Source organism: Manacus candei, unplaced genomic scaffold (assembly GCF_025592945.1).
Source record: "Manacus candei isolate 608988 ecotype Guabito, Panama unplaced genomic scaffold, ASM2559294v1 h1tg000041l, whole genome shotgun sequence".
In the NCBI taxonomy this organism is placed as follows: Eukaryota; Metazoa; Chordata; class Aves; order Passeriformes; family Pipridae; genus Manacus; species Manacus candei.
The window spans coordinates 11,324,382-11,350,346 of record NW_026138089.1 but is presented as its reverse complement, the minus strand read 5'-3'; the positions used below and the strand labels follow the sequence as shown (position 1 = coordinate 11,350,346).

General features: G+C 36.7%; 1 protein-coding gene across 7 annotated transcripts in view; it reads left to right on the top strand.

Annotated features, from left to right (window-relative positions):
- Positions 1–22,970, top strand: part of STS (steroid sulfatase) — a 108,261-nt gene extending 85,291 nt beyond the window's left edge. For 6 of the 7 annotated variants that reach the window (XM_051794951.1, XM_051794949.1, XM_051794953.1 and 3 more), the window contains one exon: positions 20,303–22,969. In XM_051794951.1, coding sequence (XP_051650911.1) covers positions 20,303–20,685 — 383 coding nt within the window. In that variant the 3' untranslated portion in view covers positions 20,686–22,969. Of the gene's footprint in view, positions 1–20,302 lie in introns of all 7 variants that reach the window. The other variant, XM_051794955.1, reaches the window with a different exon arrangement.
- The last annotated feature ends 2,995 nt before the right edge of the window (positions 22,971–25,965 follow it).

Below are 25,965 nucleotides of genomic sequence, written 5' to 3'. Positions count from 1 at the left end.
TCACATTTAGCCTTTTCTACATTTTCAGCTGTTACAAGTTAAATACAAACAAAAAGAGAATGAGAGAGGAATCTTTTGTTTTGTAGTTGTCACACTGGATATGTAGGATAAATTTACAGAATAGTGTTTTGGGTTTTTTAAGAGGTTCCTCCAGATTTAGTTTGACTAAAGGCATTGGAGTGATAATAAACAGAGTACAAAGCATGAAAAATCTGCTCAGAATGACTATTTTATAGCAACTGCTGGTTTGGACAGGTACAACCTTTCCTGTGAAATTGAGTTAAAATAAGGCCTGTTTCTGAAGAAATTAAATAGGAGGATTTTCTTGCACTTTTCCTTACCTCTCAAAAGCACTATGTTATGCATGCCTTAAGGGTTAGTAAGGGTTACCTTATTAATTAGGAGGCTTGCATTATTTACAGTGCCATTCTAAGCTTATCTTTTTTGTAATATCACGTTGAGTGTTAATAGTTAAAACTGTAAAGTGAATTCATTTGCTTAAAGAACACTGGCTTGTGAGAAAATATTGTACTGAGAGGGAAAGTGCAGGAGTTGGAGGTTAGACAGGTAGCAAAAACTGGAAAACCTCTATGAAGCTCCATAGAATCAGCTTGAAATGTTTTTTCTATATTCAAGTTCTCAGTGTGAGATTAAGTGAATCTAGTGGTTGTCTCTAGCAAACAGAAATGCATCAATTTGTATATGACAGAGATTTTGGAGTGTAAGTAGTGTCAATACACTTCTGTTTGAAAATGCCAGTTGTTCAGTCCTCTTAGTGCATCTAAGAAATACAATCATCCAAACATCCACAAAATAAATTAACAGTTCTGTTTTCCCTGAAGTAGAAAGTATTAGGAATATCTCTAAGTACTTGTTATTTTAAAGATGTCTCCTAATATTGCTTTTACTTAATATAAACAGGAAATTTTCAATTCATACATTCTTTAAAGCCTCATAAGCCTTTTTTCATTACTTCCTTAGTAATAGGAGAGCATTTTTTCAGTGTGATGGTGAATGAATGCTATGGTATCTTCATATGTAAACTGTGGGATGTGCTTGTCATACACAGTAGACCCATTGGCAGAACCCTTGTCTAGTTTTTTCCTATTCTTTTTGCTTGCTTCCCTGAGGAGCTTTTTCCATTTACAGTTTATTTGCCTTCTCTCTGGGGAACAAAGGACTTGGATTATGTTGTTACAGATTAGTAAAGACTCACGTTGACCCTGAGAATGCCAACAGTTATAGTTCCTTTCATTGCTTAACAGGACAAAGGAAGGTAAATTTAATAGAGGCTTGATCCAGAACTTTCTTCTTTTGCACATCTTCAAAGGGACAGATACTACCATGTGACTGTAACTGTTGTCAAGGAAACATTTAGTTTTCTTACAAAGGAATATCTTTTTTTATCAGATCTTATCATACCAATCTCATATCTTTTCTCAGAAAATAACAAATGAGAAAGGATAAGACAGAACGGGTAAATATTTGAAGCAGTAAAATTTTCCTATTGTCACAAAAATTTTAGATTTTTAGCTAGAAGTAATAAACTTTTTTTTGTAGTAAAAGTAAAATTGATATAGGAACACTTTTGTCTTAGAGAGCCATTCCCCCAGTGAAAGACCGTGGTAAATGTCATATGACATTGACATTATACACACAGACTTTCAGTGATCATATCATACTGCTTTTTCTTCATATAAAAATAGCAACCTTAACATATTGGTCTTGAATTCAAGATTTCCTGACCTAAATTAGTAATGTTTTTAGTGAACAGGGAGAGGTTGACAGCTTTCAGTGATCATATAAAGGCAAAGGCATTTAAAGCAGATAATTCAGTATTATTTAAACTTCAGTTTTAATGGCTTGCTGTCTGATATTGTGTCATGCACTTGTGACATGTACAAAAGAAAAATTTTAAGAGCTAACACTTAAATAGAAAAAGGTATCTGAGTTAGAACAACTGTCTAATATTTTTAAATATATTTATAAAGCTAGCAGTAGTCAAAACAAATGTAAATAACAACAACTACATGAAAGAATAGATAAAAATGCACTGCAACTTTCAAAAATTAATTTCAGCTTACCAAGTAACATAAAAAGTGGGTCTTTAACAGTATCTGGAGCATTACACTTCCAAAAATATCTTTAGTTCAGTGCTGGATTTAAGCCTGCAGCATTTTGCATGTTACATTCAGAACATAGCGCTGATTCATCCTTATTTTAAAATCAGATTCAAATGGCATATGGTGTCTTAGGCAATGTTCTTCAAGGGAAGTAGTTAATACATGCACAACCCACATAGACTATTCGGTGTGCCACCGCTTCTAACATCATATTATTACTCCTAGAAAATAAAGCAAAGTATTTGTTTATTGAGAAATTCCCTGGAAACTTGACTGTCAAGAGCAAGGTGACTTCTTAGTGTGCCATAAAAGACCATGCCATGAAAGGCAGAAGTAATTGTAGAAGAAAACAGTGGATGGTCTGAGGGTAGGTGCACTTGGACAATATCATGCTGGAGGCCATATGTTGATCTGTGGATGATTTGCAGTTGCTTCTGAATGAAAGTTCTTATCAGTACTTTAGACAGACAACACGACCAGAAATACTCAATTATCAGTGTAATTGTTCTCAGCCTGAGAAAAGCTCACACTACAGTACAAACAGTGAGTTTTCTGTTCCTTTCAGAGCTTTTTTTGTGGTCTCAAAGTATGAGAGGACACATAATGCATTGCATTGTTCAAGTATCTTTTGTTAAGACATCCATAGTTTCCTAAAACTGAAAGTAGGGGGATAAACCCCCACAACAAAAAAAACAAACAGCTTTCTATAATTTGTTTCTTGTTTTGTTGTTCTTAGTAGGGAAATTTTGTAGATGGATTTGTATGAACAATTTTTGAAATTGAAAACAACTACATTTCACTAGTGATTTGTTATTATAGTTCTTTGAATGACTTCCAAGTAGAAATGCAAACTCGGTGAAGTAGTATAGAATAAATTCTTACAGATGTGACATTTTTCAAATTTATTCAAATTTTTACCCTCAAGTTTATTGAAAATAATTTTTCAGATGCAGTTCACAGTTCCATTGGGCAATGGAATAGGCTCCCCAGGGAAGTGGTCACAGCACCAAGCCTGACAGAGTTCAAGAAGCATTTGGATGATACTCTCAGGGACATGGTGTGACTCTTGGGGATGGTCCTGTGCAGGGCTAGTTGGACTTGATGATCCTTATGAGTCCTTTTCAACTTAGCATATTCTGTGATTCTGTGATATTAAGGAGATATTTTATGGTCCCATAGACATGGTACTCTAATGCAAACATTTCTGAGACTCACTTACTCCTCTTCAAGACTGACATTTTAAAGCAAAATAGGTTTCTACCATTCATAGAAGAGGGGGAAGTTAGAAATCATGGTGTAGTAACAACATTAAAAGTCAACAAGATCATAAAACCCCAATAAAGATCATGATAATTTAGCACTTAGAATTAGCACTGGTGCAGTAAAGAAAGGGTGACCCTTTTAATAATAGGAAATATTAGTCATCCTTAAGATAATTTTGTCATTACCAAATGTGTGCTAATTTTTCATGTATAACCTGTTACCTGTCTGTTGTACATTAATTTTTAAAAGGTATTATATCATAGAAGCAATATTCTCAATCACCTCACATGCTTCATGAAAAGAGTAGAGTCTTCAAACTCCGTAAAGTCTTCAAGATTAACTTAATTATATTATCTGGACTCTCTTTAATGCCATAGGATGTCATACAAGCAGCTTTTCAGTCTGTGGCTCTTTTCCATCTGTATGGTCCTGTTCGGTGGTGAAGGGAGACTGAATCTCATTATAGTTACTTATGCATTAGTTCTTATCCTTGACAGCAAAACTACTTAGCCAGCAAAGCATTTTAGTTTGGGCTCAGCAATGTCTTAACCTACTGTGCTGTTGATGGCTCCCATTTAAATTCTCTACTGTAGCTCTTATTTTTTTTTTTTTAATAGAATTGTCATTTTTGAAGATTTTTGTTGATTCACACCTTTTTCTTTCTTTATTTTTTTTTAAATAGGCAAAGTGCCCCTCCTATCCCTACCCAATTCCAAGCTCCAAATACTTTTTTATGTTGCAATAGCCAGCACTGCTAATAAGTTGTTTGGTGGAGCTGCTAAAGTAGTACCCTGATGCATATGCACAAAGTTACAGAGAGGGAATAGCAGAGTATAAATAGTATAATGAAGATTTTGACTTCAGCACAACAAAAATATGAAGCAGAAATATTAAACAAGATGTTGTGAGTAAATAAATCTACCTGAGCGAAGAATTACTTATTCTCTAAAAATGGTTTATCAACACACTCTGGAGTTTCTTTTAAATGCACTGTTCTCCAGTTCTAGAACGCTCTGGGAAACATTAAAATTAGGACTCTTATGTCCACAGTGTCTTAGAACTGCAATTCCTGTAGTCCCACCAGGAGGAGGGTCCACTTTTTCCTACAGCTGGTCATGGAGGCACTTCCATGCACTTTCTTGACTTCACTGCTTCTTAAACTATCCCAACCTTCAGCCTAGCAAATGGGGATTTGGTGCAACTACATTGCTGTTTGGTTTTGATCAGCTGTTACTTTTTTGTCCTAGACATGGTTAAATTTTATTACAGGAAAATGCAATTCCTGCCTACAGTACGTAGTTTTTAAGTTGTTTATATGAAAATGGGGTTTGCTGTAGCATTTCCCTCTCTGTTTTATGCAGCATACCTAACTTAGAAGTGAAAAAAATGCTTTTTTAATATATATATCCACATCATGTGCTCTATACAATATCACAATTTTTTTGTCTGCTTTCTCAAAGCCTGATCCTCAAACTGAATTTTGATTCATAAGTATTATATAGAAGCTTTAAGTTATGAGTTTCACCTATAGAGGATGATATTGCTAGTTCTATAACACTGAGTGGTGGATTGCTTGTAGTATTTATAGCTGACAATGATTTTTTGACTCTGAAAGGCAGTGCAATTGCTACTAAAACCAATTTTCAGCTGTAGCCAGAGGCTCTAAGACCATACATCTTTATGATTCAGAAACAACTGTAGCTCATGAGCGTTCAGGTCAGTTTTCAAAAAGCAACTTACAAGAAAGTCTGGGATAAACAAAACTTATCTTTTGTTTTCCAGAGGAAATCTGTTTCATCAGTGAGGACTATTTGTAAGTATGCCGTGAAGGCATGAGCTTATGCACAAGTATGAGGACAAGTATACGTTTCACAGAAGTGAAGATGGTTTGAATTATGCTGTGAGAGGGAAGTTTTGCCCTAAAGCTTGGAATTTGCTAAAAAAAAACCCCAAATATCATTTGGAAGAATCTATCCTAACAGAGCTGGTCAGCATAAGAACAACAAAGCTAGAATCAAGCAGATGACAGAGACAAGAAAGTGTAACTATTGTGTTGTGCTGAAACCGAGGGTTTGAATAGCTGACTTTTTTTCCTTTTTTTTTTTTTAAACAAATACAGAAAGCATATAGAATTCTGTTTGGAGTCCTGTTTGCAATGGTCACTTTTAAACTTTGAAGGAAAACTTTGGGACTTCATACGTTATTTTGATTTTCATTCTCTATTTTTTTCTTTTGAGTCTGGAAAAGAAGGTTAGTGATCTGATGCATTCTTTAGAAAATAAGAGACTTGAAATAGGGATTATAATGAAATTAAATCCATTATGAAAAATGGATTATGATACTTGAAATATTTGGATTATGATATTTGAATTCATCAAAATTAGCAACATTTACAGGTTTTTATTACAACTAACATTATTCTATTGAATATCATACTTTGACAGTTTTCAGGTTTATCCTGAAAATCTTGCAAAATGTATTAATAGGCTTATCTTAACACAAGAGTAAGTACTGAGCTCAAATGCCTTGGTTCAGTTTCACGGTCAGTGGAAGCATAATCAGTCAGTGGATAGAAAAGCAACTGGGAGTTGCAAAAAAATTGTACAAGAATACATGTTGTTTGCTCATATGCTTCAGTTCATTCAACTCTGCTCTAGTAAAGTGGTTTGATCATTTAGAAATTCTGGTGATCTCAAGAATGCCAAGTAGCTCCAAACAGCAGGCAGCAAAAAGCTGGCTTAGAAAACCATGCTGCTATCCACAGAGAGGCTATAATAATCAAGAAAAAGGTGCTGAGAAATGCTTTAACTGGATTTTGAAACTTGATAGTAAATAGATTATACAAAGACTGTAGCTCCTGACCTGATCATTATCAAAGGCCTCTTTTTCTTATCCTTTTTATGTGCCAGAGTATTTGAGGTCTCCAGATAGGAAGTGTTTGAATATCTGCCAGTGCTTTTAAATAGTGATGACATACTGATGTGTGAAAAAAACCCACACCAAACCAAAACAACAACCTTGAACCAGGTTCTGAGAAGTATATTTGAATGTTTAGCAACTAGCAGGTTGAACTAAAGAAAAGTGAATGTACCACTTGTATTTCACAAAATATTTTTGAGTACACATCTTTCAAAGCATTTAATCCTTTGTAAGTAACCTTGAGAAATGTTTGTATTTTAAAGACAGACAATATGAAAAAATTAACATATTACTCTCTTTAACACAGCTTAAATGTGAAAAAAGTATATATTTTTATCTTTTAATTAAGAAAATTAAGTATAAATTATTTGAATGCTGCAAAGGATTATTCCATTAGTGGATATTTTTCAAACTAAAGATGTTGGCAAATGTCTATGTGTCAAACTTGATAAATTTCTGTTATTGCTATGGTATGGAAGAGTCAGCAGAAGGTTTCTACCTCATTAACATGTGAACCTCAGAGGCTGGCTGAGCCTGTCAATGCAGTCTCTGCCTGGACACAAAAGAACAGTTCCCATGACAATTATACTTGGTCTTTCCTAACCGATTTCAAGCAATTTGTTCACTTTGTGGACTAAATTGACCTCAGATATATCCTTACCACTCTGCATTGTTAGATTTTGTACTTCAGTTGCTACATATTTGCAAAAGGTGTATGAGAACACATTGTGTTTCAGCCAGGTAGAGCAGGACCTTTAGGAAGGCTTAAACTGTCTGCATTCTTGGTTATGCAGCTGTCTGTACAGCTGTGTAATATGTCTGGATAGGGGCATCTTATTGCTTCTCTAAAAAATTTTGATCTGTTCTTGGGGACATGGTTGTGGAAGCAGATAACCTTTTCTGCATTTAACTTTTTGGTCTTTTTATGTTAGATTGGTGAGAAGAAAGTAGTAATCAAAAGTTCTGAAGTTAAATCTAGATAGACATGAGATTCAGTAGGACAGGAAAACCTTTTGAAGTGGAGGTGAAGATCTGGATGATAGAAAAATTGTTTAGCAAGTCCATCTGCCTGGCCCAACTTCCTTTTGAATGTGGTTTCTCTAATCCTAACTGAATTTCAGGTACCTTTTTATGTCTACAGAGTCTAAGTGCCAAGACCTCAGGAATACTGACTCAGTATCAGTAAAGAGACAGAGTTCAAGCTTGGACATGTTCAGGGTGAATGACAGCTAGTTAGAGGCTTCTTTGGAAGTGTAAGAGAAAGTATGTCTTAACTAATGACTAGATGAGATTGAGGTAAATGTCTGTGAGTGTGTAGTGCACTACAGTATGAAGCAAGGATCAATGCAAACCACTGCTGAATGCTAAACCAAACCTGTTTTACAGGTGAAAATCATTTTTGTAATCCATTTTGTTTTCCAATGCAATAGATGGGGAATTTGCATATGGTTATTTGCCTTGTGAAGAATAACATAAAAAAGGCATAGAAGAAGGGGCCATGAATACAATAAAAAAACATTTCCTGGTCTTTCCTGTTACCATTACTATTGTCATGGACCTTATAAAGAGTACTTTGATGCCACGGTCCGAGGGGGGATAGGGCCATGACACAGCAGGTCGGTAGACAAGGTAGAGATGCAAATGGAATGCTTTATTGAGGGAAGTAGGGGTTTTATGAGTTTCAGGTGGAGAAAGGGCTAGAACATGGGGTGGAGCATGAGACGGACAAATGGGGGAACAAATCGGGTTAGGGACACAGGCAAAGGGGGAGGAACGTGGGAGGTACTGGGGAAGGAAAAGGTAAATGGTAACTGTCTCCTCTCTGCAGCTTCTTCAGCCTATCAGAGAGGGAAGCAGGGAAGCAGGCATGCCTGGGCATGCCCAGGAAATACAAATCCTGGGAAAACATACAATGTGTATATTTATAAACACATAAGAACTGTAAAGTCGGTATCATAAAGTCCTGCCAATTGCTGTATGTTTTTCTCCACGCCTGGAACCTCTCCCGTCCTGAATCTTGTTCCTTCACACTTTGACGAAGAAACTAGCTAAAATTGAGAGATGAAGGCTGAGTTTGCAGTTAAATTAAAAATTTAACGTAAGCTTCAACAGTCAAAAAACAACTACCAGTATGCAGATGTTTGCATTTCACAATATCCTTTGAGTGCTGTCATCACTCTTAACTGCAGTGAGGAGGAAGGGCATATATAAAATTTATATCTGTCATGTAATGCCAAAAGCACTTTCAGTAGTTCTGAGGAAGTACAATGTGTAACTGAATGACTTCGGTCTGCAAGCTGTTTTATATTCTATTTATTTATATTACTTGCTAGAACACAGGGTTAGAGCTCTTAAAGATAACCATAATGTATGGTAGCATACCCTTAGACCAGTAAAAAGATGTAGGATTTCGTGCTCAAGGATGAAGCTTTCTTTGTTTAGCTCATCTTTGTAACTGTCTTGCTTAACAGAGCTTGGACCTCATAGTGCCACAATAATTAATAGTAAGTATTGCATTAAGTTTATGAGATAAGTGCCCTCTTCAAAGATACTTTGGGGCATGCTAAAATTATTACATTGAATTATATAGTTAGTTAAAAATAGGAGATCAAGCCAAAGAGAACAAACATTGTCTCTACTGCCTCATTCAGTGCTGGGTGTGACCACACCCTCCTTCAAGTGTGCTTCAGGGGCTGGAGGGAAATAACAACCACTAGAATTCCTTTTGCTGCTCATGTATCATGGAAAAACCCTCAAACCCCCCCACCTTTCATGACTCATGAAAATAATTGGCTAGAAGTTTTAAGTCATTTTTAGGAGAGAGATCAGAGACTGCCTGAAGTTCTAGCAATTTTGTCTTTTTTTTACACAAAAATGTAAGGTAATATAGCACAGATAATGAAGGACAATGGCTCCATTGCTGCTTCCTTCTAGTTTGAGATGAACTCACTCCATAGCAGATAACAGCTGAGGACTCTTGACATTGTGTAGGACTATCCTATGAATTCCTCCAGGAGGCCCAAGAGCTGGGAAGAGCTTTGTTTAAACCCTGCACTCAGGTCCATGCATCACATAGCTCAGAACCACCTGGACTTACCTGGATATACTAAGCAGTATGTCATTGTACATATCCATGTATATTCCAGAAGAAGAAAAGGCAACAAGATTTTACCAATAAAATGCTGAGTAACTGAGAAATTTGTGTGAAGGTAGAGGATGTTGCTAAACAGACGTGAGTTTAAGCTTCAGGGTGTTAAGTGAATGCTGAACACTGATTTTTCTGCAAGGTAGAGTTGTCCAGTGAAAAGGCACTTGTCTTAGACTTGGTAAAACTTGATTAAGGTTTCTTCTTCCTATAGACCTTCAGACAACATTAAATCAATGGTATATCCATTAGTATCAGTGTAGCAAAGAAATAAACAGTTTTTATTAACTGTTTTATTAAGCAATAGAACAGATGGCCAAATAAATAGTTTATTCATTTTTTTCCTCAGATAGTTTGATTTAATGGAAGTTGAGGAGCATCTGTAGAGCCTTACTTAAACAATTAGTTGAGCACACAGCAGCTTCAGTCATAGAATGATTGTACATTGCTAAATTTAAGCATGAGGTTATTATTTGTATTCTTAAGCTAAGGTAGAAATACTTTGTTGAACTAAAGGCAAACAAGATTAAATCATCAGTAAATTCACAGAGATTTTAACATTCACTTCAGTGCACCACAGCTCTACAAAAGGTGTAGAAATGGAATTTCGAACAAACAATGCAACAGGTAATTGAGGGATGGGACGAACCAGATGAATTCAGAGACAATCATCTGCACCAAAATCTTTATTTAAACTCCATAAAAAGTTTGTGAAGGATTTGTATTTGAAAAAGTTACTAGATAAAACACTAAGTGAAAGGAGTGTGCCAATAAAATGTCTTTGTCTTCCGCAATAAAGGAAATGAATGATAGTGGCAAAAAAGTTACAATAGAAGACACCATGCATCAAGAGAGGTCTTTAAAAAATACATTGTAAGGAACAATTGTGCAGTGGCAGGGGGATGAATTAGATGACAAAAAGAAAATTCACTTGAAATACTTGAAATGAGATTTTGTTCTTATTTGCTACAACTGGAACAGAGCAAACTGTACATTTATATGAGCAAGATACCAGCATCACGTAAGCAGAGTTGATGCAGATGTACTGTAGCTAGTGACTGTATTTCAAAGGTCATTGAATGATCATTAGGGATTAGAAGACTCATTAAGAAAAGTATGCAGAAGTAACATATCTGAACAAGGAAGGCAAACCTCCCTGTATTTTCTGGCTGTTGTCAGTGGGGTTTACATGTGGGGTTTACATGTACTTGAGAGGAGGAAATTTTTAACACCCTATATATGAACACTGTGGTATCTTTCATTTTCAACAGCAACTTGCAGATAAATATTTGACCTTAAAAAACAAAATTGGAGGTAGACTGGAGAATACTGGAGAGACAAGAAGTTCAGCTTTCTAACTTGGGGTGACACTTCTTTGTAAAGGTGACTCAAACAGAACTGTAAGTGACCCCAGCACTGCCAGTGCCTTTATTGACAGAGCAATGTCTTCAAGAACCTGAGCAGAATGAGCAGAGCTGGGTGCTGGTAACAGAGTCCACAATAGTTGCAGTGTAGGCAAAGTGGTGAGTCAGGTTCAAGGTCTACCCAGGGAGTACAGTCAGGAGCAGGAGGAGATGAGAGCAAAGAGGGAGCTGGAAGAAAGGCTGGGGGCCTAGGGCCATCCACAGAACAGGGCTGGTAACCGGCACTTCTGCTGCACCACTCAGGCAGGGTCTGATGGCTTCAGGCTGAGCTGAAATTGGAATCCTGGTCTGTGGGCAGGATTCATGGATGAAGGTTCACCCAAGGGCTAGGCAGGGCCAGTGAGGCTTTTTGGTGCTCTCAAGACTCTTGACAGCCTGGATTTTTAGAAAACTCTGAGGATGGTGATGGCAACACCTACACGTCTACAGGTTAAATGCCTACAGCTGAGCTAACCTGAACTAATCACTCTCATCAAAAGAGAAATAAGCAGAACTCACCCTAAACACCTCTAACAAAGTTAAGAAGCAGATAAGTATAGGCTGGTAACTAACTTACATAAAGACCTGTGTGTACAGTGATCCAAAATTAGGTGAGGTGACCAGATTGTCAGATTACATACTAAGTAACAGCACAGTGATGAGCAATAAATCCTGCTTAGTACCATGCATTTAAAATTAGAGATGCCTTGCCACCTTTTTCAAAGTTTGAAAAATAGTATTATTGTGCTAGGTGTCAGGAAGGACACTGTTGGAGTCTTTTGAAGTTGACTGGGAATTTTAGGCTCATGTAGTTTATTTAGTGTCTTCTTTTAAATCAAGAGAGGTTCAAAAAAGGGCCTCTACAACTATAGACAAATAAGATAGCCATTAGAATGTGTAATAAAATACAAGGAGTGAATTGGTTTTGTAGCACAGAGCAGCATTTTATCCATGCCTCAGTGTCATGAAAGAACTGACAACAGTCAGAAAACAAAAATATTGAAATGTAGGTCCTGATTTGAGTTGCACTGTCATAAATATCTTTCAAATCTAATTAAGAAAGTGCCACTTCCTTTGCTTGTTCAATTTTACTTTTAACACAAGACTAAAAGTCATTTACCTTGTCTATTGGCCATCAACTCCCTGAGAATCTTTTTATTCTTTCTTACAGGTGGTGTTTGTGGTAGGGCAGCTCTTAATGTGGAGGTATAGATGTCTCTCCACAAAATCACTTAACTTCATTAAGTCTCATTAAACCTCATTCCTTGTCATTGGCTTTTGTCTTAACGGCAACACACATTCACAAAGTAACCTACCAAAGAAATGGCACAAAAACTTGTAACAATAAGTAACAAGTTTCCATAAATACATAGACATACCTTTTACTGATATTTAGACTTTTGCATGTTATAAGTTTTCGGCAGTTTTTTCTTGAGATATTCTTGAGATTTCCTCAACAGTAGAAGGCAAATGTTGCACTCCACTTTTCTGTATTTGAGGATTACTGTGCATGAAAAACACTGAAATGTTGGCCTGATATGGATTTGTGTCAGTTCCCTACTGAAAGACTTAGAGAGCTTCAGGTATCTAATTCACAGTAGGTAGGTCACAGAAGAAAATTCACTTTTCCTTCAGTAATAACTCATGAGTCTTCAGGTTACTTAGAACACATTTTTGTTGTACAGAGAGCAGCCCCGTTCTCCTCTCTGAACTATGTCCTTTTACCATATTTTCATCCTTTCCCCATCTTTTAATTCCCCTTTCTTTCCTTATTTCTGAGCTTCTAGTCTCACTGATAGTGAATCTCCTTTTGATCCTCTTAATTGATCGAACCTTTGCATGAATCTTTTCCTTTTGCAACTGCAGAAGCTGTAATAAACTCTGACCCTCATGAGGGTTTTCTGGTCATTTGCCTTTTGTTTTTCAGTCTCACAGATTCCTTCACTTCCACCATTCTCTCTAGAGAAGCCTCTCATTTTAGAAGTGTTTTTGGTTTCGGGGGTTTTTTGGGGAGTTGTTTTTGGTTTTGGTTGTTTGGGGTTTTTTCCTGTTCCTGTTGTTGATTTTTTTTTTAAATGTTTATGGTTTCTTTCTTTACCCCTTGTTTTCTTCTTTGACAATACCAAGGAGAAATATCCTTTTGCACTGCCTGAAACATCTGAGTCACTTATTACTGTTTCTTGCTGAAGTCCTTTTCATCTACTAGATTACTGAAGATATTTTGTTTCCCCTGCTTCCTAACTTGCTTTTTGAGCATCATCTTCACTCTTTGTTTGCCCCCTTGGTTTTTTTATCTCTCTCTCTACCTTATCTTGTTTATTTCATGGAGACACCACAATCAAGAAAACCCTCCCAAAAACCTCAAATTCTCTCACAAATCCCTTGTTTGTGTTCAGTATTTCAACTGCAACAGCTGGAGGAAGCAGAAAAGCATCAAATGTCATTTACCTAAACTATCTCATTAAGTATTTTAATTTGCTATCTTGATCCTCATATCAGAGCAGCTGCAGCTGAATTTGGGTGACACAGAATGGACATATTATTTGGTAAGTGTGAAATAACGTAACTGATGAAGGAGAGAAGAGCATTTCTAGCATGAATAGACACCATGAAATGGTTTATATAAAGCTCAAGAAAATTGACCTAATCATCTGATACACAGTTCTGCTAACAATATTTTAGGTAGGAAAGTGTTCCCCCTGACAAGCATGACAAATACTGTTACAGTATTTTCTTGCCTTTGCTCTGCTCTGTGTCAGTGGCAGCAGAGTTATTGTTAGGTTCAGGCAGAGCTATTTATACCTTGGGATTTGCAGTGTTCCCCTACCTATTCTGTGTGTGAGAGAGAGAGAAATAAAGGGAAGGAAAAAAAAAATAAATGCTATCATTTAAAAAAATATTTGCCCTATTCCTAATCATAGTGAGAACATAAAACCAACTTACTATTGCAGTTGCTTAAGTTGAAATGGGGACCTTTTTTTTTTAATTTCTGCCCTTTGTCTTATTTGCCCTTCCCTTTCTCCTGGTTTAGACTGCAAACTAAGAGGCAGGAATGGCTGCAGCATGGAAGGTACAAGCCAAACCTCCTGTACATCAATCCAACGAACCATTCTTTATTTAAAAAAAAAAAAAAGAACAAAAAACCCCCAAACCAACAAAACCTAAAAACCCCCCAACAAACAAAACCAAAAAAATCCAAAATTCTTTTGTATTAATCAAATCACAGGCCTGAAGTAACTTTTCATAAAAATGATGCTGATCTCCAAGTCCTATATAAGGAAATGTTAAAACATATTCATCTCATCTACAGCCCCAGGAGATCCTTCTCTGTTCTTGTTTATCATAGGAAGGAGATTCTAGCAAATAATAGCACTTCTAAAGGGTAAAGCCTGTTTTTCACTATACTGTACATATGCATTTTTAAGCTGAAAATTAGGAGACAGACTCAAGGTTCTTTCCTTTTCCCATCACTTGTTATCATCTGGAGAATGGCTGAAGACTTCTGCAACCATTTTGTACCCCACCAAAACTAGAAAATATTCCCATTGCTTTCCTAAAACTCTTCAAATTCAAACATTCTTCCTGATGAGAACTGTGAAATGAAGTTCAGATTTTGCATAGAAGGCCAAACTGGCAGACTGATGGATTTCTCTGAAATATCATAACCTTGAACAAGTCCATGTGAAACAGAAAATAGACTTCTAGAAATTTTCTTTGGAATAAAAATATATTATTTGTACCAGAGTCCCTGCTGATCATCTGTAAGAGAATACCATATTACTGGGATATGTTTGTTTCCGTCAACCCAATTTTTTCACTCTGACAAAACCAACTCCTTTGTTATTTTGTCGTTTATGCTTAACTGATTCAGTCTTAAAAATATTTTTCTAAAGATTTTTAGTAGCTTTATAAAAGTAAAGAAAAAACACTTCAACTAGCTAAGACACCTGTAAGGAAGAGTAATTCACCTTTTTCTTCAACTGTTTAAAGCAAATGATTATTCAGTATTATTTAGCAATGCACATAATTTCAGGTGACAAAATTTGCAACATTTCTATTTTTCACTTTTAAAGTAACTTTGAACAGTTATTTCTTTGTTTTTAGACGTACTTCTTGCAACTGAAAGGTTAGACATGCTCATAATTTTCAGATTGATAATTTTGAGTACTTCATTAGCAAATGTTTGTCCTCAATTTACTTTCTGTTAATAAAATGCATTTTTGAAGGACAGAAAAAAAAAAAAACAAACAAACAAAATACAAAACACAATTCTGAATAGGTTTATTTTTGGATCTTGCCATCATTTGAAAATGACCAGGTTTGTTTGTTTGTTTGTTTGTTGGGTTTTTACTGTGCCAACATTATCCTCTGTCTTCAGCATGCCGTCAGCTGCTGCTTGAATGAACTGAAAATTACATGGACCACTCAGCAAGTAAATGTTCTTCAGACAAATCTTTAGCAAGTGTCCACAGATTCTTCCCTTTTGGGACTTTTTTCTACAAGAAAATATTAAAAATGATCAATCATTCCTTTTGAAGATGATGATGAAGAATTCAGGAATGTCAGCTGCTACAATTCATCAGATAATCTTGACTTTTGAACAGAATTCAGTGGAATTTTCTCACAGCACTTACTCTAGATAATGAGCTCAGTCATGAGATTTCTGTCTTCAGCAGTCTGAGCATGGTTTCACTGTATTGCATTTTTCCTTCAGCAGTTGTTCAGTATGATTATTAGATATTCACCAGTGTACAGTCCTTTATATTTTAGTGGATGCTTAACACTGTTGGTTTTATCCTTAAGATTTTAAAATCACTACTACTGTTGTTTTTTTCATGGTTTTCCCTGAAGTACTGTATATTCTGCACAGTTCTTTATGCAAGCCTCTTTTAGCAACAACTGATTCTCATAAACTAGCATTATGTCTTTGAATCTCACTCAGTTATTCTCAACCTACGATGGGACATAATGTGATGTCTTTTGACTGTTTTAAAAATGTAACATCATAAGAGCCCAGACACTTAAAACAAGTATCAAAAAAAACAAAAACAGAAACAAATTTTCAGTGTAAGAACAATAAAATTACAAATTTTTAAACTCAAATGGGATATTTTTATTAGCTGTTTGAAAAATGCACATTTTCTTTTCTAAATTTTTAAAGTATTGAAGATATATATATATACATATATGCAATATGTACTACATATAAGATTATCAGAGAACCTAACAATGCTAAATGATTTTAAAGGTAAAGGAAGCAGGAAGAAAGGACTCCATCTAATGACAAGAGTAATCTGAAGAAAGTAATTTTCAAGTGAATTGCAGCTTTTATCTGCTACTGTGTAGAAATGTTGAGAAACGTGAATTAGAGCGTGGGAGCTGACAATGGCTACAGAGCAGGATGCTTAAGACACAGTAAAAGTCTGTGGGCAATTTATGTTGGTATGCTACAAATGGCTATCCTCAAAGGTGTCTGAATTCAAGGAGAGACTAGCTCCCCAATATACAGAGAAGAACAGATTTGTTTAACTTGTTCTTATACAGAAAGAAGAAACAAAATAATATGAACAAAGGAGATAACAGTAGCAGCAAACCTATAAAACTACTGCCATAGATTAAATTCAATAAAAATGAGGTCCAGGCAATAATTCATCAATAGCTTCTATTCACTTCAGGAGCTGCTTATCAGAAAACATGAGTTAGCCATCAGTGATTAAGAGCAGTGCTATTATAACAGAAATTATATCCCTATCCAGTTTGTCACTTCATCTTGAAAATATTAATGTCTCACTGAGGAACTTTTGTTTAATATCATGGTTGCTACCTGTCTGTTGGAGGTACTGTTGTCTGTCTGAGAGGATAATTAGATGGGTGAAGGACAATAAAACAGAAGGGGACTCTGTTAGGGAAATTGAACACTGAACAATTATGTTCCTAATAGATTTGCTTGAACTAATGGCAACCTATTTTAATTTGAGACTACTTAGAAGTACAACTTCTGTAGTTTTTGTTTTTCTTAATATGTAAAGAAAAGATGTATTCTGAGAGTCAATTTATTGTGCAATTCAGAGAACTGGAGAATAGCAGGAAAAATGGACTCAAGGTATCATGAAGCACTGGGACAGGACCTTTAAGGTGCTGCAGGCTTAGAGCCTGCCTGCTGTTTCAGAAGGGACCTGATACACTTGGCTGTGGGGGAGCCCTGACAATTTTGCTACTAACTTCACTGTGGAAGAGACATATAGTTATCTTTTTATATAAAGCAGGTTTACTATCCAGATGCTTTGCAGAACATAGGTACCGTTAATTACTGAGAGATTAATTTGATCCTTGTACTTAACCCTCTGACAAAATGAGATTTTATATCAGCTGAGAGAGACTGGGAGAGAGCTCTCTCTTTTTAATATCGTGCCTTATACAGTTCATCAGCTTTACAGATTAGAAATCTGACAGCTCTTAATGTCTCCTAGTATATTGCACTGGCTGCTCCACAGCCACAGCCACTGACAGATATGCTTTAGTTTTTATAATGCTTAGGAAATAAGTGTTTAAAGTCTGTACTGCTGTTTCTCCAGCACCACACGAAGTTCCAGATCCTCTCAGAAACACTGCTGCAGTGCAGCAGATAAACACTGCTCAGTAACAGACTGTGCTCTCCCAGAGCTCAGTGTTTTGTACTGTATAATCATGACATCTATAGCTGCAAGCTGATAAACTAGCATCAGCTCTCCAAAACACTAGCAATGTCATTCAGACATGATATGTTGTCATGCATCCCTTTTCCCCACCCCACACTTCATTTTACAACATGCCGTGTACTCTCTATATAGCCAGACCTGAACAATTCTTTATTCTATGGGTAAAAAAAAATCATGGTACAATTGCCTTATTTCTTTCTTTTCTCTGTTTCTTAACTTGTACCAACTTGCAATAATTCAGTCTCTTGTACCAACTTGCATTAATTCAGAATTCCCAACTTTATATTGCTGTCTGTAAGCCCTTGAAGAGATCTGGTGATACAATGCCCAACAACAAGAAAAGGTGGCTGAAAATTTTCTTTTCAATGTCATTCAGCACAAATGCAGTGACAAATTGACCACAAAGTTCTCACGTGCATGGACTTACTGGAATTTATTTTAGTTGGCATTTTAGTAGCTATGTAAATTTTTTCTGCTATTCTTCTATATAGATGTTATGGTACCCTGAATCAATATTCTCAAGTGTAACGAGTGTTGCATGGTCTACAAAGGCACACAATGCACTGATTAATCAAACCCTTTGGCTTTTTTTGTTTTTCACTGTCCATCTTGCCAATTAAACACTTCTAAGGAGCTTGAAGCAATGCTTAGTATAAAATTACATACCTTCTCAGAATGTAACTCTAAATCTGAGTAAATGAGAGGCATATTTCTGGGAAATGTTCTGTGCATAAGTTCAAAGACGTTTAAACGGTAGTGTTAGATTTTATTTGTTTATTTTAATTCTGAGAAAACAACAAATGATTCAAGTGTCAGACCAAGCTGTCAAAATGTTACTGGAGGTAGATGAAGGAATGCTGTCTTGCCTTGCCACATCTTATCTTGCTTTGCCTTACTTTACCTTTCCCTTCCCTTCCCTTTTCCCCAGTAAGACTGTACCATTGCAGCTGTCACAGCCAGAGCCTTTTAAAACCTACCATGTCCTATTGTCTGTGCCAGCAAGTCACTCCCAGCCTTTAAAGCTCCTTCCCCTTTGCTGACTTCCAAGAAGCTTTCAGGGGGTTCTCCCAGTCTAATGTGTATAATAGCCATCACCTGTCCGACCCTGATTTAAGTGCAGACGAAGTGAACTGGAAGTCTACAGACTCTGTCATTGAATTGGTTCCTAAAGGTAAAATTTCTTATAATGTGAAAAATGCTGTGGGATAGAAGAAGCTGTAAAGAATCTTGAGGTCACCCACTGTCCTTTAAATTCGTGCTATAATATAGAACTGCAGCCTGTGACTCTTTAGTCTGCTGAAACATTTCTTTCTTTAAACCTGTTTTTATTCTTTAAAAGTTGAGTGTCATGTAGTTACAGCATGGCATGCACCAGTTTATCTCTGCTCTTCCCACATTTTCTAGTGCTTTCCATTCTGTTGAACTAATGAATTGCTTAATAAATATTGACCACTGTAGTGCACATAAACCTGTGAAAGTATGTTACTACATTAAAAAGCTTTCTGTGATCTTAACAAAGTTCAACAAAATACCAAAGAGAGAATTTTCCCTCAGTATTAAAGTTCTGAGAAATGTAAATTACTGATGACTATGTTTTTCCAATGTTTGTGTGGTCTCAAGTGGAGAGGTAATCTGATATCATAGACCTCATCTGTTTAGTATCCTAGTTCTATTAAGAATAAAATGCAGATTTTTTAAACTCTAATTAATTATTCTTTAATCCATTTTTGGAGAGCTATATACTTCTTTGACTGCAGGAGGGATGTTGTGATTCCATGGAAGTGCCTGTGTGTTCCTACCTTCCCTATCTGTTTTGTAATACGTAAGAAAAAGAGTAGCTGTTTTTTACTTACAGCTTGCTTGTTAAGTATGTTCAGATTCTGCAGTGTACATCCTGTTTGAGAGTGCTTCTTGAATTAACCAACTGATATTTGCATATTCTTATTCCAAGAAATAACTAGGATTTTTTAACAGTGAAAATATGGACTGAAGTTACATTAGGGTGGACAATTCAGTTTCTGTACAGAGAAAATTAAGCTGAGAAAGAATGACCAACCTATACATGAAGAACTTTGGTTCCCATTTTACAAAACAGAATGTCACCTAAGAATTGCACTACTGTAACAGTTATTTGTATTTGAAAAAAATCATCTAGAGGCCTAAGAGAGGAATTTGGCATCCATTATACCTTTTCATGTCATCTCATTTAATAAAATGAGAAACTCTATCTCCAGGTGTTTGCAATGAAAGCATGTGGCAGAGGGCAATGTGTTAATACAAGAAAGAGAGGAAGAGAGAAAAAGGTAACAATGAAATTATCTTGATTAGCAGAATGAGAAGCAGACATGGCCCAGCAGTGGGTAGGTGTGGTCAAGGGACAAAGATACACTTTAATAAGCCTTGAAGAAGACTTAGTAAATATTTATGCAAATCTTCTTAGCACTGTTTATGTAAAAACAAACAGTTCTTTTAAGTTTTCTGTGATTTAGTTAATCAGAATTCTTCCAAAGGAATGAAATTATCATAATTATTTCAGGAATATATGTAGTATGAAAATAGCCATGTTTTGCTTATTTTTTTTTGCTTGGTTTGGTTTTACTCTTTCAGTATACTGCAGTTTCTGCACAGAGTTTCTTTACTGTCTTTATACCAAAAGACTGATTTTCTGTTGTGTAAATTAGAGTTTCCTAAGACTAGGGGATTTTCATTTTGTCATTTTATCACCAGCTGTTTTGTGTCTGTAAATTGCAGGTGAATCTGTCTGGAAAGTCTTCTTCTTCACTCCAAACTTCAGTCCTGAGGACTCCAATGGTTGCTATGATTCTCATGTTTGCTTTTGCCATGGAGGATTCATTACACAACATGATCCCCCACTGCTCTTCGATCTGTCCAGAGACCCTGAAGAGAAAGTCCCGCTGACTCCAGAAACTGAGAGCCGTTTCTACGAAATCCTCAGGGTCGTTCACCAAGCGGTAGACAATCACACCAGATCCTTGCAGGCTGTTCCTAACCAGCTGTCATGGGACAACCTTCTCTGGAAGCCATGGCTCCAGCTCTGCTGCTCATCTGTCTTTCAGTCTTGCTATTGTGACTATGACTCAGGAGGGAGTCCGCTGGAAGTGCATTCAGGATAAACAAGCTGCAATTTGCTGTCAGAAACTGGAACGGAAGAATGTGGGTATCTGACTTGAACCAGCGTGGTACTAGCCTTCCAGAGGTTTTGTTGTATTAGATGAGGACCTGTCTTCAAAGACACATTGCAGTAGAAGAAAATTTCAGTCAAGAAAATGTGCCAAGAAAGGGAGGATGAGACACTGCTTTTCTACCTTTATCATACAGCATGAAAAACATGTTGCCATCCTCATCTACAAAGGAGTAGACTGTAGGCGTTTTCTATGTGAGATAATTTTCTAGACCTTCAACTTCAGCTTCTTTCTTACACAGCAAAGAATTTAGCTGTGGTTTCTGTCAATCACAACTACTAAATGCACACTTTCCTGTCCTTTTTGCTAAGTGTTATCCACCATTAGTAGGACATAACACTGAGTAATTAAAGAGAGAGAGATAATAGTGGAGAGGTCCACCTGTGACTGTCATTTGGTAACTGATAGATAGGTTAATAGCAGACTTGCAACATCATCTTTATCAACAAGCATCATGGATATGAAAAAATTAACAGACTGCCAACAGTCTAACTTTGTATGTGCCATAAAAATGTACAGAGCTATGTAGTGGAAGTCGTTGTGTCCATATTAAAACGATGCTCCCCAGCATCCCTACTGTCCTATTGCATGTCAGCAACCTTTGTTTATCAGTTGTGCACTTGAGTGTGTACCATAAGTCTCCATATATATATATATATATATATATATATATATATATATATGTGCAAGCCAAATTAATAACCCACAAATCCTTCAATCTCTGATACAGGCACACCTTTATGGTCGTAGCCCAGTTGATAAAATAAAAGGTTTGGTCTGTACTTGATATTTGAGTTCCAAATACACGATCCTACAAATATATCTTTCACTATCTTTACCATACCTATTCTTCCATTGATGAATGTAATCACAAATAAATAAAATTTGGTCTTCCTTTAAATATCTTTACCATCTTTTAAGATTTCTGAATAGGATCTATGATTTTCTGAAAATAAACTTGGGCTTCAGTACTTAAAGCCAAATATAACAGTCTCTGAGTTCTTAGCAAGGCCTTGGGAAACCTACTGTTCTCCAGGGCTAATTTCTGTGTCCGTTTTTAGCTGAATCTTATTCAGGCACATTTTGTTTCCACTCCACAGGCAGACAAGCTATTTTCTTTGGAAGATTGTAGATGAAGAGAACATATCAGCAAAATACTAAAATGATTTGATGCCTGATAATAGAGGGTGACTTACTCCTTATCAGAAAGAAACAGTTAATTCCCACATTACATTGTATTAAAACCTGTTTGGTGCAAAAGTGATCTGTGTTGATAGTAATGCAATAGCTTCAGTCAGCCAACATTAAGGTTGTGACCTGGTTCTTGTGAGCTATTGAAGCCTGTCCTGTAAAATATATTGTGATATATGGCGTATTTCTCTGTCTGTAAAACCTAGGCTTTATTTGATTTTTCTGCTGCAGTTTCATTCCAAATTTCATTCTCCACAATATCCAGATGCCTGTCCTGGGAAATGTACTTTTTCCTTGAAGTCCTATTTTTGATGCTCCACCCTGTGTTTATGATGGTATGTCCTCTGCAAGCTCTTTGTAGGTGGCCAAGTCCCATGTGTGCTGATAAAGTTTGTCTGTTCAGATATTTCCCTGATAACCACTCAGGACCATTTACATTGCATCAGGAAAGCTGTCAGATGGGCATTCATATGGTATAATTCCCTCTGTGCTTTATTTAATTACTGAATGTATTACATAATCTTAGGAAGAAAGATCCCTGCCATTTGAGTACAAGTATTATTCTGCAGTGATAGTGGCTGCCTCTAGACATCGTGGCAGGATCCATACATCCCAAATTTATGGTCCTCCCCATGTGACCGTAGAACCCCTTGGGGCATGGTGCTGGTGCCACTGTGCCTCCCCCCACAGTGGGTGAGCAGTCCGGGCTGTGGCTGAGGTGCCAGAGCCCCATGGCATGGAGGGATGCTCTTTCCAACTCCTGCAACTCTGCCACAGCTTACACAAAAACTTTTCAAGCAAGTATTCCTGCTGAAGCATGTGGGAAAAAATATGTAGTGTGTTAGTATACAGTGCTAAATCAGACAAGGTGTTTGGTGTCATTGGATCTATTTTGTTCCCACAGTTTCTGGGTTGTGACCTTAACTAGTATCTCAATTTATACTGTCAAGGACCTCCACATCTACTTCTTTTCATCAAGATAGTGCTGTGTTGCTGTTATTTCTTTTATTTTCTTTCTGCAGGTACAAGAATTGTTCTGTTTGGCACAACAGTTGTTCTGTGCTGCCTGACTGAAGTCCAAAAATGGTAAATTTTCTACTGCTCTAGTTTATTCTTGCCTGAATATGACTTTTCTTTCATACCCTCCTTGGCTTTTGATGTCATCTTTGTAATCTCCTTTCTTTAAACATCCACATCCCTCAAATATTTTTCATCTATTTCTTTGCCACTCAGTCCATCTGTTTGCTTGTCATATTGATTGTGATGGTTATTTTACCCTAAACAAGCAGAAAATGAAAAGTGGTCTTTGTCAAAAGATTCAACTGCTAGGGCTCCTTGACTCTGCTAACCTCCTGCTTATTTAAGGTTTAGCAAGGATTAACTTCATATTATGAAATATAAGAAATTAAAACACAGCCAAGACACCATAAATAGAAAAAGCTTTTTTTTTTTCTGTTGCAAAAGCTTCATATTTTCCAAAACAAAATTTAGTCCAACATTTAATACTTTGACTTAAGTGGTAAAATCTGAAATCCATTTTTAAAATTGTTCCTTCAGGAAAGATTCTATTAAGAATAGGGCAGTATTTTTCATACTCTATGTTAATGCTATTTTGTTTAATGCCTAAAATAAACCTTCCCTGTATTGCAAATGTATTATACCTTTCAGTACTGTACCTTCTGTTCTAGCGATGGCATGTCAGATTGTGATAATTAAAGTAGTCTTGTTTATTTGCAATATAAAATGTGAAGGACAGTATACCATTTGTGTAATGGTATTGCCTGAGCTAACAAGGAAAAGTTTTGTTTTCCACAACAGGTTATTACAGAATCACAGAATCAGAGAATATACCAAATTGGAAGGGACCCATAAAGATCATTGAGTTCAGCTCCTGGCCCTGCACAGGACCATCCCCAGGAGTCACACCATGTGCCTGAGAGTATTATCCAAACACTTCTTGAACTCTGTCAGGCTTGATGCTTCCTTGTGGAGCGTGTTCCAGTGCCCAGTGACTCTCTGGATGAAGAATCTTTTCCTAATATCCAACATAAACCTCCTCTGACACAACTTCAGGCCTTCCCTTGGGTTCTATCACTGGTCACCACAGAGAAAATATCAGTACCTGCCCCTCCTCTTCCCTTCATGAGGAATTTGTAGACTACGATGAGGTCTCCCGCCAGTCTCTTCCCCTCCAGGCTTTTTTTTTTTTTTTTATGGAATATACATGATTTACAATTTATTAACAAAGAAGGCTCAAGGAGAATGTGCTGCTCTGGTACTTTGAGACTGACTTTCAATCTATCATTTAATGAACATCAGTATTGTACCATAGTACCTGTTTGTAGGACGTGTCAGTTTAAACTGAGAGTTAAGCTTCAGAGAAAAGTATATTCCTCTGTAGTACTGTTTTACAGTATCACATCCTGGTTTGTCACAGAGTCCCTGTATGGCACAGAGCAAGTCATTTAACTTTGTTTTTCAGTTCCTCCACTGTGCCCAAAGAAGAATAACAGTATTTCTCTAACTGCTGGGAATACTGAAAGAACAAACGATGTTGAAGGTGCACTTTCCAGTTAATAAGGCATCTTCTCTACAGAAGGTACAATTTAAATGCTGGAAAACTATGATGTAGAAGATTCTCCTTTACGAGGAGGTATTCAATATCCTTAATTTGAGGACTGCAGATGAGTTCTGTGTGTACTGTTTAACACATGTAGGATCAGGATCTGGAGGAGAGAGAATAGATGGCTAAAAAAGATACACACTGGGGATTCAGAGAAAGTTATGTCACATTTTTCTAATTACATTTATTCTCTTTTTTAGAAGTCAAGGTGACTATGTGGAATAATAAAAAATGTTTCCCCCTCAGGGACTTGAAGTCACAGATTCTAGGCTCTTAAAAATAGAGATGTCCTGACTTACCTCAAATTACTGTCAGAAAAAGAAAAAATAAAAAAAGAAAAAGGGAAATAAAAGCCTTTGGAGATAGGTGTCAGCTCACTGAAATCCAACTGAAAGTTTGCAGAGAACTAGGTGAATATGGTCTGTATCCTTCACAGCTCAGTGAGGATCATCACTTGCCAGCAATGGTTTCTTTCACAGTGCAGTAATGTGAGATCTGGGTGTTCAGATATGTGAACAATGTAAAAATTTTACATAAGATATCACCTGATATAGAAACAAATGGAAAAAGAGAGAAACCAAGTGTAAGAATAGCTACAAAAATTCTATGTTTCAATAGATGGAGCAATGTTTTAATATATGTTTAATTATTTAATATATGTTTATGACTTAAATTAGCACAATGTTTTTGATTTACATTAGGACATAATAGTTCTGTGCTTTTCATCTTCTCTGTCATTTCCCTTTCCTCTGGCATTGCCTGTGCAGCATGGGAAAGACACTCTGAGGAGCAAGAAGCATCCAACCTGCCCTTGTAGTCTACAAGCAGTATGGGCAGGAGGAAATACAGAGTAGGCAAAACTCTGCACTAGAAACTACCAGGAAGCAAACGGTGTCTGGAGATTATCTCCAGCCTCAGGACAGAGGCTTGCAAATGGCTGGTTCCTCTGGGTCTGTCAGGGACTGCAGGTGACTGCGGGAGGAAGGAGGTGGCATCTCTGGGCAGCTGGACTGCAGTGTGTTCTGCAGCAGTATCCTTCAGTGTCAGGCTGTCGTGTGGAAATTAGTTGGGAGCCCACAGGATGCAGGACTCCTTGCCTCTGAATAAATACACCAAGCAGGCTGCTCCTGAGTCATACAGATGACAGATCTTAGTCTGACGCTCTGGCTCTAAGAGAGCAACAGTCTCGCATTTTGTTCCCTGGAAAACCAGAAGACCTGAAACAGGCTCTAGGGACTCCCAGTTTGCAGGACACTAAAACTGCAAATAATTCAGAGAGTCCTGGAAACACCCTGGCAGATCATATAGCATTTCCAAAACATTTTGCTGTTCTTGGTACCTTTTATTTACATCAAAAACAGTAAGAATCTGTCTAAAACTTCACCTTTGTTGTACAG